Source organism: Temnothorax americanus, unplaced genomic scaffold (assembly GCF_048541705.1).
Source record: "Temnothorax americanus isolate GAGA-0224 unplaced genomic scaffold, ASM4854170v1 Scaffold10, whole genome shotgun sequence".
Classification (NCBI taxonomy): domain Eukaryota; kingdom Metazoa; phylum Arthropoda; class Insecta; order Hymenoptera; family Formicidae; genus Temnothorax; species Temnothorax americanus.
Window position 1 is genome coordinate 365,484 of NW_027509231.1, and position 14,474 is coordinate 379,957.

General features: G+C 38.1%; 1 protein-coding gene across 2 annotated transcripts in view; it reads left to right on the forward strand.

Moving 5' to 3' along the window:
• Nucleotides 1-14,474, forward strand: part of LOC143899196 (uncharacterized) — a 175,351-nt gene that overhangs the window by 110,668 nt on the left and 50,209 nt on the right. Inside the window, exon 2 of one of the 2 annotated variants that reach the window (XM_077409275.1) lies at nucleotides 7,937-8,005. The exons of the other annotated variant lie outside the window; for it this stretch is intronic. Coding sequence (XP_077265401.1) covers nucleotides 7,937-8,005 — 69 coding nt within the window. The remainder of the gene's footprint in view (nucleotides 1-7,936; nucleotides 8,006-14,474) is intronic. 2 annotated transcript variants of the gene reach the window in all.

Here is a 14,474-nt window from a genome sequence, read left to right on the forward strand (position 1 = left end):
GCAGTTTTACGACTGCAACTACCGGCTGTGCAACTGCGAACTCGCGCGTCGAGTGTACCGCAGATGCCCGGTTGACCTGAGCCATATAACGGTTCTTGGTCGCGGCTTCCCGGTGGTTCCTTTTCGTTTTTTCGAATCTCGTTCGGCAAGATCTCTCAGGGCCGTTTAAGCCGATTATTCGAGCCGGTTTGGCCGTTTCGTGCAGCGCAAAAAAGAATCTGGGTGCGCGCGTGCGTTTACCGGTGGTCCCGCGAAACGTTCGAGCTCGCAAAAAATCGCCTTCGAGAAGGCGAACCCCAGTTACTCAGAATCGATAATACTGGGCTTAATTAATACCGTTACGCAATAAACGCGACCTGTCGCCAACGGGATGCCTGCGGAATCTGAATGCATCGCCGCAGAAAATACCACGTCGAAAGCTTTAAATAGATATATTGACCCACAAAACTGTCATAAAGGAAAAGTTAGAAGAAAATGCATCAAAGAACGTATATTCCATTTTTTAGCTAATCATTTTTTAATTTAATCTTTCGAGTTTATATTAATTTAGGATTGATAAAATATAATTGTTACACAATTCTTCAAATATTAAAAAAGATTTAGTATTTAAGAAAGCCAGTGCTACAAAATTATTTTTTGCATAAATATGATGACAGATTTCAGTTAAATTAGTCTAAACTTGTGTGAGTACATTTATTCTTACATTACATTATCAAAATTAATAAATTTTATTTTAGATTGTCTTCAGTTGCGTAAAATAAATAAACCGTAATTAATGATAGAATTGAAGCGATATCAATAAAACGCTATAAATTATTTAAATCCGTTTAGTAGCGACATTAACATGCAATAAATAAAGCACCGCTAAGGGCGAAGCGTATATAGAACTAATTAAGATTGCAAGAAGAAAGAAAGGAAAGGAAGAAACGTGATGTGAAGCAACGCCGAGAGAGACTTTAGCAGCTGGCTCGCCGTTCATACAGAAGCAACCGCGAAACAAATCGTATTGATTAGATCGAGTCGTTACTTACTCGCGGCAGAATTTTAAGGAACGCTTGGTTGCTTTGCGCTCACGCGGAGGAAAGCTTCGTGATTCAACTCAATTATCCCCACCGTTGTTTATCAGGATTTAAGACTTACTATATGCGTTTCACGTTGCATCGCGTGCACTTGCGTGCGTCATTTTCCTAATGAAATAGTATACAATTCAGCAAAGTTTTCAGTTGAAAACTAATAGAAATGTACAATAAAATAAAACGAGAAAAGAAAAAAACATATTGAGTTTTTTTTTATTAAACGCGTTTAATATGATATAGTTCTTTTTGTTGCAAAAATGGCAAAGTAAATTATTATTTAAAAATAATAAAGATCGATCAATAAAGTGTTCCTTAATGCTTGTGTGCGAGTTCTACAATAATTTTTCAATTGTAAAGAAATTTGGAACATAATTTATTGTAAACATGATATATCGGATATGCACGTGGCATTTTTCTTTTTTCTCATTGCACAATATGGGATTGGCAATCTGTTTAGCATATAATTAACTTGCGGAAAACTCATCATCAAAAATTAATCAGCCCGTTCTCTTCAGTCTTTGTCTCTTCACCTTTGCCTTGTCGGTATAGGAAAAATTTGTTCGTCGGTAATTGAAACGCGCCGTTTTAATTATTCGCGGATACCACGTTCAATCTCATGATGCGGCACACTTCCTGCGTAGCGCACAATTCCCGAGGTGAAATATACCACACCCCGTATCATTAATGCATTCATTGCACGCCGTGATTAGTAATAGTAATCGTCTTTCGGGGAACACCCATAGAGATGAAAAAGTATTTGCTTTTTAATTTCATCACGGTGTGTGGGAACAAAATAGTATGTCACTACGATATACATATACCTATACATATATGGCATATGCGAAAATAGTTTTCTTATATTTAATATTTTTAAATTGTTGTGTGTGTGTGTGTGTGTGTGTGTGTGTGTGTGTGTGTGTGTGTGTGTGTGTGTGTGTGTGTGTGTGTGCGCGCGCGCGCGCGCGCGCGCGCGCATATCACTAGCAAAATACGTAATCAATTTAATTGTAAATTATGAATCTATTAATTCATAATTATTACCACATTTAAAAATGCAACATTATAAGACGTTGATTATTTTCATGATTATGTTTAATTACTTATTGTAAAGTATTTGGTTATCAATTTAAATTTTGAAGGTTTCGATGTTACCTGTTGAAGTATCATCGATTTTCGTCGGATCGATATATAATCTAACGCGTAAATTGCTGCACGGCCGCGGATTATGTCTGCTCATTTTCAATGTTGCCTGAGGGGTACGAAGGCGCCCGCATACTCGAAAATTGTTTCAGATCCCGCTTATTGCGGGCCGTACCGACCCTTAACCCTTAAATCTCAGCGTATCAAAATCTAATTGGGGGTTTGGTAGGATTGCCTGCAGAACCGGGGAACCGGGCCCCGATCGCGCATGGGGCACATGAATTTTACGTCAGAACGCATCAGACTTGCAGCACGCCCATTCGCCTTTATTGCTGGGCGTTGCGACTGCATAAAACATGCAAATTTCTCAGCATTTATCGACTTTCGTTCGCGACATTGGTGCGAAGAAATATTCGCGCGGCATCAGTAGCCTTCGTTCACTTTACATAGGGTGTATTTAAAATGTAGTGAAATCCTTTATATGTCGAATTTTAATAGAATTTTTCTTTGTTGATATGAAAATTACACTCTAATTACAAAGTTGTTTTACAAAGAAAATAAAAGTTTTTTAATAAGAATTATTCGCCAGTGATGAAATAATAATTTGGTATAGTTAAACGGCCTGACTGGCAAGTTTTATTAGTATATCACAACGACGTTTCGACCACTAATTTGGGTCCTTTTCAAGTTATTTTAACAATGATGGATCATTGTGCGTCAATTATATAAAATTCGTGGCGGGTCGGAAAAATACGACGGTCTCATGTGAAGGCCGAAAAACTAATGATAATCATCATCACAATGATCCATCATTGTTAAAATAACTTGAAAAGGACCCAAATTAGTGGTCGAAACGTCGTTGTGATATACTAATAAAACTTGCCAGTCAGGCCGTTTAACTATACCAAATTAAAAAGTTTTTGTCAAATTATATTTTAGACGAGAGAATGTGTTTGTGAAAAAAATTTAATATACGTAAGATCTTACTTTGCAAAAGGCAATCTCGCTGGTGAAATATTAAAGAAAAGAAGTCTAAAATTTGATAAAGAATTTTCGTCACGCTTTTTAATGTCAAGTGTTTTCGGTATACTGTATGTGCTCTTACGACGGTACAAACAACGCTGAAAATTATGAGCCGAGAGTTAATGATCTTGTTAGTCATGATGTTTAATACAACCTGCTTTACGAGCGATATATCTCAACCTGTTAGTTACTCACAGTTTTTCATGTCACATACGCGTGATTTATTAATTAATTGTATATGTCGAAATATAGTAAGAATATCATCTCGGTACATTATTTCTTGTTAATTACTCGTTGATAGTTTTTTAAACACAATAATATATTATATTAAATAATTTTTTTTGCTTATCTATAATATGGTAAATCTTATTTATATTATATGTTATTAGCATATACTCTCTTAATTACTATCAAATAATTTCAGTGGCTATTTATTTTATATCGATTTGAATCATGGTTACCTTTATTATTTTTGAAAAATGTTAAATTTTCTAAAAATTTAAAATTTACTTTTTATAAGTTTATTATTAGGCTGTTAAAAATATTAGATAACGATGTGTGATATAAAATCGAAGTTGTTAAATTTTCTCAAGTCTCAGAAGGAATGCTGTCGTCCTTACATGCGGAAGAGAGACAATAAAAATGAGTTCTCGACAGACTTTACATAATAGCGCGTAATTGTTAGTTCGTAGCTTCGTGAGTTGAATTTTTTGCATTTAAACCCGGTCGTTTCTGGGTGGTCGAGGACCTCTAACGACTCGTTTTATGTACGGGCTAAACGTAAGTGAGAACCGTGAAACGAATTTGCCTGATTGAAGTGACGTTTCTTGCGCGAACTCTCGAGTTGCGCTTGAACGAGTACGCGTGTTGATAGATGTTTTTACGAGCAAAATCTCCTTCTAAAATTCTAATGCTTCTGATAAATGACACAACATATTATTCAGAAAATTCTTTACGTCGTAAGTTTTTCGTAATCTAAATATGACATCCTAATTCCAAACATGATTAACCATTATAATATATTATTTTATTTCAAAGTTTAAATTATATATAAAAAGTTTATTATAAGTTTACAATAAGTATATTCTATTCGTGTTTGATATTAATCTCTCTTGATTTAATTTCTATTCAAAATGGACGTAGATTTTAGACGCAATTTACATCTCTTATTGCGCTCTTAAATTTCTCGTAATATCCGCGTGTTACCGGATCCGGGTATTACGAAGGTGTTACGCAAATATTGCACAAAGGATGCACGGCGGTCATTATCCAGCGACAAAGCGCCGCGCCTTTCCTGGCGTGTCGCACATTCCATGAGAAGGAGAGGTGCTCCATTATTATTCCGTTCGCAGGAAAGAGAGAATCGCGCAGGCAGCCACACAGTGATTTTTCAAACGACGTGTTTATCGGCCTATTAGTTCCAACTACATGCGGATTCACTTTCGTGCGTTTTCAACGGACACACGTCTCGAGGACGTGTAAAACGACGCCGATATCGAGCTGAGGATAACGTCATTGTTATTAGCGTGAAAGTCGGTCTTTCGTTTAATCGCAGTACGTCACTCAATGCTTTCAAAAAAGGTATTTGGGATTGAGGATGAGGCTATCGCATTGCATTCATCATGCAGATGACTGTGAATAACAAGGCGAGCAAAAGGCCAAACATTTAGAAAGTCTAAAGAATGAATGTCTTATCGCGCAAAACTCTGTCATTCGCAAAATTTGCTTTGTCATAAACACTTTTAGTTTTGTTTAAATAAGCATGGAATCGTCGAACTTAAGTTAGAAAGAATTGAAAGCCATCTTACATAATATTTTGGTATTCTCTGCATTTTTAAACGGAATTTATTTTAGGATATAATTATTAAAATACAAATTATATACATAATTTGTGTGTGTATATACATATATGTATATTGTATATTGTATATGTGTATATATGTATATATATTGTATACATATTATACACATTACAAAAGCGAAAAATATAGTTTGAGTGAAAGAAATTTTCCGTCCATCTGTTTCATTGTTTTCTAACTTACATCGCTCTAAGGGATAATTTGCCTAACAAGCAATAATAAAAAAAAATAGCACCGTTTTATATAATTATTATTAACGATCGCAAATTTACTTTCACACCCAGTTGTCGGTAAAGAATGCGAAAAATCATCGCAGTAAAAGTTACATGGGCAAACTTAATTAAACCGTGTATAATATCTATTAGAGAGACTGAACGTATTACAATCGTTTGCACGTTGCACATTAGATCCGCTTCGCCTAATCATAAAAGAAATTGACGGATATAATTTACGTTCGGTTAAACGTGGCAATCTTTGTCAGTCAATCAAATTTAATTTCCATCTTATAATGTTTATGAAATGTCGGGAGTTAATTAGATGTATCAAATTATTTGTATTAGTGCAGCGTTATAAATGTCAAATTTTACAGTTTTATAAAGAAATATTTTTATATCTTTTATTATACTTTTTATTTGACGCAAATATTCGAATTTCTTTTTTTTTTTCACGCAAGTATTGCGCAGATACATAAATCTCGTCGCATACGAATGTTTGAAATCAGATTATTCGTCCGCCTGTTAATCGATCCGTGCAATAACAAGAAGAATAGTCTACGATTTTTCTTTCATCTAAGAGTCTCGCAGACGAAGTCGCTTCTGCTGAGATGCCTTCCGTCATCCGGACGGTTGCTCGGACTGGTCCATGAAAAAATTCAACAGCGCGCGAAACACTGGTACGACAACTAGTTCTCGGGATCGCGAGAGAAGAAAACGCGTGAATGAGTGGAGCGAGAAAAGAACGAGAGAGAGAGAGAGAGAGAGAGAGAGAGAGAGAGAGAGAAAGGGAAAATTCCTCTCGCGTGGCGGTACGCACGTGAATGCACTTGTCGGCCGCGTGCAAGCGTGTAAGAGCGCACGGTGAACCTGTTGCATCTCGGGCGTGTGCGCATATAAGCCGTGCTGCAGAATGTGCTTCGACTTACGTGCCATCGCTCGATGCACATATGTTCCTGGACGTCCGGCCGATCGGCCGTTCCTGGTTCGTCGGCGATTCCTTGCTCGGCGTTGCTAGACCGGGAATATCCTGCACCGCCAAGCACGTCGGTACGCCGACGGAAAATTAACGCAATTATGTAGGAACTAGGCAAACGTGTTCAAGTCGTATAAATAAGTAGAAAAAAAAAAGAGGAGAAACATATAGAATCCGTAAAGTAAATTCCGGAATGGAAAATAGCGGAACAGAAAAATGAATTCCTGATTTTTATAGATATCTTTGCATTGAATCAAATGGTATATAATAGTTAGAAAATAATTATCTGAAAATTGTAATTTTACGTTTTTAAAAGAAGAATATTATTTTTTTAATTGTCATTTATTTGGCCAGATTACTATTTTTTTAGCTGTTGTTAAAAGCAATGGCATTTGAATAGAAATTCCCGAACTTCTTTCGTTGCATTGTTATAAAAATCAATGTAAAAGGGTCAAAGCCACTAATCTCAGAGGAGAATTCTTGATTCTCTCTGGGAATGTCGATGCGCTGCACGGCCGACGTGGATTTTTCTAATGTACCATCCGACATTGGCGGCATTCGCGTCGCTGGAATTTGCATGATTAGTAAGCGATGTACCAGGCTGCTGACGAAGGATGCACCTGGTATTCTGCGTAGTGCGCTGCCGCTCACGCGAATGCATCATCAGCAGACGCGTACGAAGGGCTTGACTCTCGCAACAGCAGCCGTGGGCACTTTCCCAGTGAGAAACGCGAGTCTCTTGAACGTTATAAATTTGCATTTTCAAGTTTTCTCACTCTTAGGATCAGACAATTAGAAATTAGATAATTTTTTTCTTAAAGTTGAAATTGTCTTAAAAATGGTTAAATTAATATTATCTTTCTTAAAAATTTTTAATTATCTGATGATTTATTTAATCATCCGATAATTGATCTCTTCATGCAACGCTTTGGATAAACAGTTTCTAGGATAAACGCAAATATTTCAAAGCACATCGCACATCGCGCTGTAATCTTGAAGATAAAAACTTTGCAAAACTTGCACTAAGTCGATTGGCTGTGCCGTAGCTGTCACGCTCGTTTCCATATAATCGCTTCAATTACACGACACAATTTCCTGCCTGTACAAAGAAGACCGGGGGCAACGAGGCGGCGCATTAGATAACGCATGTATTATGCACGCGGCGGGCAAAAGCGACCGCGAGAACCTTAACGGCCATTAAAGCTCGTCGAAAAAGATGCATAGACGGATTGCTGCAGTGTACATCGAATAGCGAGCGAGCGAAAAAAAAAAAGAGCGAACTCCAGATCAGGGCCTTATCACTCCGGTCAGATTGCTCCTGGTAATAAGAAGAACTTCAGGCTGGCGTAATGGCCCCAAGCGTACGCGTGCATCATAAATTCATGATGCGCGCGCGCTTCCCGCGGTACATTAAGTAGCGACTTCATCTGGCGCGCGACGGTCAATACTTGTTCGGCCGATCCTGCGAAAGAATACGTCGATTGCATCCCTTTAACCGTAAAATCGTTGTCCTTAACATACTAACACGGTTTCACGATTTTTTTCCTGGCGTGGCGCGAGACGACGACGATGCCGCGACGCGGACGACGATACGTGATTACGCTCGTGAATCGCCTCGTTCTAATTAAAGTCTCTTTTTTTTCTTTGCAGGTACGTTGACCGGATGTTGCTACGTGCGGCGCCGAGAGCGTGAGAAGATCGAAGATCGCCGGAAATGCGGTATGATACACTCGCGTTTGCTCGCGCCAAGCCGCTTCTTGAGCGCTTTAAGTATATAGACGCTGGAGTTAATACTCGGGCTACTGCTGTAATAGTGAGCTAGTTTTAAGATTGATCATAATTAACATTAAAATTTATCACCGTTTCTAATTATTAAGATTTTTCTCACTAAAACGAGTAGAAAACAATTGTCGAAATATGCTTGATTTAGGAATTATAGGTTTCTTTAATCATATTTTACGGATACAATAAATTAAACAGTATGAACTGCATAATTAGGTTGCCACAGTAAATGAAATATGAAAGAGTCGCAATACTTTTTATCTTCATATTCTTTTATAATTTTATTAATTTATTGAATATAACAGTAACCAACAACCAATTATAGCAGAAGTGATAAATTTTATTGCCCAGATTTTGACATGTCTTTAACTTCGACCTCGTCTTCAGTTTTAAGTATAGCTACAGTAGATCCTTTCAAAATGCATGACGTAGCATTATTCCACAGCTTTCCGTATTGCAAGAACAAGTTTCTTTTAAAAATTCTACATGAATCGTCCAGTTTAATCGATCCTTTTTGCATCCATTACGTATAATTGCTCTCGTCACGCTGCTCTTGGTCTTATATTGTCTTCTTTTCGTTCTTATTCTTGCAGCTATAACTGAATCATCGAAATTAATTTTTTTTGGCTATTAAGCCGTTTCCTTTTATTATTGTTATTATATTGTTAATATTATTAACATTTTTGATAGTAATATGTATTTTTACAGCGCAATATTAATATTTACCGTGCAACAAGTGAAACTAATAATAAGTTTTATTTAGCTCAGGGGGAGAAAACAAATTTTGTGACGGCGAAAGTCGTATCAGTTACATCGCGACATAGATTGGGAAGTCTTTTCGCAATTCTGCCAGTCAATTATGTACAGTACGTATATATATGACAATCTGGACAATCATTATGCAAATTTTTTGTTACACACGTTAGCATATAAACAAGTGACATACTCTTTCTTCTCTACGTTTATTTTCGACGTACTTTAAGATCTCGGTCGTAATCAATCATCTAATTTATTAAATGCAATAGCGGGCATTGTTACAACTGTCATCCCGACTGATTCTTTTTTTCGACGCAGGTGAAAATGCAACGCAACGGCCTTGGATCTGATTTCGACAATTTCGCGACGTCGTTTGTAACCGAATTATCTCGTTACTTCATTAGGCAACGAGCCTAAGTGCAGTCAACGTTTATAATTAAGCGTCTCGTAACTTTGAATGTCGCAAAGGGAGACCGTTTTCCATTACCGCGCGGCTAGACATTATCCTCTTCCTTTAATCGCCCAAGTCAATCCTTAATGACGAAGGACTTTCGTCGACGCCCCCCTGGGTCGTCTTGTGAAGTAACGATCGATCGATCGCTTGGGAAATCACGCTATCATTCTCGATGACGACAGACTATTATAACAATGATCCTCTCTTTCAATCTCGTTAAACATATTAGACTCGTAGGTCTTCGTATTAGACGAGCGAACGTGAGACGAGGCCAATTTGCGAATATCATTGAGGAAATTGTACTGCCGTTGATTTCAAAAATTAAAATGCCATGGGAAACCGCGATTAAGCTTCGTATAACTTTCATCTGACGTTAGATCTGGCGATAGAGATATAAATAAAAATTGGAAATCGACATCGCGGTTTATGGGGAACGCTAATATCGATCGTCAAAGCGCGTGATCGAGTGTATCTCGCGCGATTACTATAATCGCGTAACTTACGCAACGAAGGAAATTCACGTTCTAAATAGTGTTGATGATTATTGTGTCCCGCAAATTTCTCCACGGGTATTATCCTAGCGCGACACTCGTTGGGTTACGCCGGTAACACGCAATTTCCCTGACCATTAAAGCTCCTCCGTGACTTTCACCGGATCGCCGTTATTGTACACGCTCTGCGATAATGCGTTGTCGGCGTTGTCGCACTACGGATGCGCCGCGTTCGCGTCTACATTTCATTTCTGATGCATACGATTGCTACATGTAATCGTATTGCGCGTCGAAAGCGAGTGTCGGAGAAACTTTCTTCCGGAAAGGATATCCCGCGTATTTATGACGGAATTCGCACGTAACGCATTGCACGTGTACGTCATCGCGTGTGACCAGCATACGTGAATATTTTGCGTGACACAGATGTCTGCTGTTTGTTTTATCGCACTTGTGATTTTTCAACGACAGGTTATAGAAGTTAATTATTTCTATTAGATATCTCTTATATATATATATATATATATATATATATATATATACACAAAGGAGATTATTAATAGTTTGATAGCATTTTTAAGCTATCGAAGCACTTAAGTACATATTTATCAAAATGAAATTGACGTGGGTAAGATGCGGGTTTTTTGTGATGTATAATAAAAACAGTCCATTTAACCTTTCACTATTTATTATAACCCGCATTACATCGTTTACGATGCACTTTTAGATGCACTAACCGGTGACAATGCGTCTGCCTGCATTTCGTCTCGCAGCGTCTGTCGGTTTAACGAACCGATCGAAGGCCGTTCATCGATTTTCGCACGATCGGAATCTGGCAGCCACTTCTTGTATCTCCCGTAATTTACTCGCGTACATGACCAGCAATACAAAATACCTTCTAATCAAGTATCAGTGAAGTCGGGTAGCTGAAGTAATAAGAGGAATAAAAGAAGTACAAACGAACAACGATATATTTGTACGTGACATAAAACCTTTTTTATTAAATTGAGATTTAGACAAATTTGCGAGATTTTATATATTTGAGACAAATATAGTAAGACATAGATTATAATAATTTAACAAAATATAGAACTATATTGAAAATTTTGTAGGATGTAATTGACAAGAAATTATATTCTGTCAGCACCTAAAATTGATAAGAGAAAAACGATAAAAAGATTACTATCTTAATGTGTTCTCAATGCAGACTTTTTCTATGATTCTTTACATATTCTGAGTTTCAAGACCGTTGAAAACGAGTAGACAAGCTTTTTACTTTTCTTATTAACGTTGTAACCAGATACGCGCTGCATAATGAATGCACAATGCATACTAAACGGGGTACCAATTGGAACCAGTGGGCCGGAAAGAGTCGCGGCGAATGCACCCGATGCACTTGAATGCACATCCGCACGGTCAAACCTTGCTCTTCGTGTGCTGCGTGCAGTTCGCGCGATCGTGAGTCGTGCATCGACAAATCGAGCCCGACTTTCGCACGACCCGCATACACCGGTGCTCTCCGCCGCTGCCGCCGCCGCCGCCGTGGCGTCGCGGTTCTTCGTAGGCTTCTCGTGACTTACCGGTACCCTCATGGTGCGCCATGCCACGGGGCAGCGTCTTGTGAACCGCGGCTACGAGATCGCCTAGACACGGCGGACGAGAATCTCCCGGAAAAATCGACGATAAATGCGGATGCGCGCGGCCGGTGAGAGGGAGAGGTATAACACGTAAACGCAATATACCCTCGTCCAAGTACGGAGAGACGAGCCGCGATGCCGCCGTAGGTGCAAGCGCTTGGCCGATGCACTTGAACGTGCGCACCACGTTGGACGTATGCGGAGAAATAAAGACGAAAACGCGACATATTTATCTTTATTTTATAGGATTTCTTTCACAAACAGAATATATGGATGTAATTGTAATTAGAAGAAATATAACAGCCTTTCTCAGTTATAATTACATCCACATATTCCCGCTATATAACAAGACAGATAAGATTTCTTTATTATGATTTACGATTTAAACTATATGTAATTAATATACTCTCCTTTTCCAACGATATTTTTTATCATAAAATTTATTTATATCTATATTTACTTATATATATATATATATATATATATTAATATATTTACTGTTCAATTAAGTGCAGAATTGTATGTTTAATCAATGAACAAATTTCTTTGTAAATCTGTGCGAAGAGAAACATTAATTTAACGTTCTATCTTTAGTCTGAGTAAGATTACTAAGAGAATAGAATATTATTATAAAAATGTAATAACTAATCGATTAACAACACAAATAGAAGTAAGGTAAATGCAATATAAACACGTGATAAACATCATGCATAACGAAACAAGGGGATATAAATCAATCAATGGATTTGGATAGCTACTAATTATTCGTCGTAATTGATGATATCTTAGGATACTTGAATACAAGTCGTTTCTCATTGAACGCAAGTTGTTCGTGCCTGTTTGCAGATAATAACAATCAATGTATAAATTTCAATTTTGCATCTTGCTTACTTCGACGTATATAATGATCCGATAGCATCGCTTATTGTTGCATCGCTGACGATTCATCAATCACGATAAGATTCGATCAATCCTAGTATTCCGGTTTATTCGCAGATCGGCTCGCAGATCGTTAGCAGCATTTTTTACTCGTACCTCCTCATCACTTCAACTTTTAACATATTAAACGAATTTTGTTAGGTTTTCTTTAGCGGATTTTTTTGGTGAGTGAAGGAGAGCCCGAAGTTTTTGAAGATGCTTTTTATACCAACCTCTGGCATTTTTATAACGTCTCAGATTCTAGCTACAGTAGCTACCAAACATGTTTAAGGCATGAGCGTTTCATCCTGCAGGAACGCAATGAATAAATGTAAATTCAACCCCGTAATAATTGCTTTACGGGAGTATAGCCCACCTCTGTAATCACTTTAATAGCCGCTTTTGCCGTGTCGACGAGCCGGGATACCTTTCTAGTCGCGTGATGATCGCCATTGCATTCATGATGCGTTTTACGAGAACGTGAGAGGAACGCTTCACCGTCAAAAAAGCAAGAGAAGTCCGCGCTGATTTAATCAATCGCTTACAAACGCGTTTAGATATTGGTAATAAATAATTTCAAAATTACTCATTAACACCGGAAAGCGAAAATCTTGAAATACAATGATACGTGATAATATATCGCACCGATTTACTAAAAAATATAATTATGTGTGAGAAGATATATACCTTTGATATATGTTCATTAAACTATAATTATTGTATTCGTCCTTTTTATTCTGGGATACAAAGGAAATAATTATTTGACTAAAAAAAATTATATACAAAGCTAGAAATACGTTTTGCGAAGTCAGCAAAGTGGATGAAAGGAATCTGCGGGGTAGTTGCGCGTTTAATTGCGAACGATGCTGCGGCAGATTACTCGGCACCTTTTCACTCGAGGATTCGAGTCGAGAGTTATTCGTCACACGTGTTGAATCTTTAAGTTATCCCTTACCATTAAAATTAAATACGCGGACGTTGCGGACGTTTCTTGTTAACGGCTCTTTGCACTCTTATTACCGAAGTTCCACTCTAACACTGGCCATTTTCAGCAATAATTTACTTACACGGCCTACGCGCATCGTGCTTTCGTTACGCGTTTCTTATAGATATGCGTGAAGATTGAAAACTCGCTCGAAAATATCGCTATAGGCATTCGATTTTGCGCCTCCGATACATGCAAATTCTGCTACTGCAAAATTGCGATTTATTCACGCTTGAAAGTGGTTACGTCTCGAAATAGTCTTGACATGTTATTAAAAGTAATTTGTTTCTCTTTTTCGCCAGAAAGTTTATAAATATTCAAATTAAAATGTAGAAATTTGAATATATTTAAAGAAGAGAAAGAGAGCATGCCAATTTTTTACAAATTTAATAACATGTTTTATTCAACCTTTATTTTGTTTCCGTTGAAAAATATTTTGTATTAAAAATTATTTCTCTTATTATCTTTGAAAATGTTGTAATGAATTTATTAGAACGATAATCGTGCTTGTGTACACAAAATTAGATTATACATGTTCGGAAAAGATTGTTTCTTTTTAACGCGTCTTTTTTCATCGTCACGAGTAATTGTTGACTCCGAACGTGCAATGCGCCGTCCGATAACACGCAACACGACAAATATTTGCGCAGATCGCAGTGTCAATCCAACGACAGCCAAAGTGGCGGCGATGCACCCTGAAAAAGGCTTGCCGGGACTCGCCGAATTTCGTCGTTTATCGCGACGCATTAACTCCGGCGTCCGCTGACGACGATGACATGGGGAAGCCATTCGTCTCAGCCGATGCACTTACAGCGAATCTTAAATTATCCAATGGGGATAAGAAGAAGACGAAGAGGAAGAAGACGAATAAGAGGAGGAAGAAGAAGAGGAACTCGCGTCCTTGCGGACTTTGCCACGGAATTGCCGGCTGGCCGCAACCGGGCTCCAATTAAAATAAACGCGTTCACCGCTTTTCTTGTCACCGCGCTCGCGCTCCAAACAACGACCGGGTCGAAGCTACTACGTCACCTGACGCTCCTCTGTACCAGAACGTTCGAAGACGTTCTCGAGTCTCGCCGTCGACCGTCGTTCTCTTCTTGGTACGTTTACTCCGCGCGAGTCATCTTCTCCGCGTCCATAAGGCTACCTCGTCGTCGCTCCACGGCTC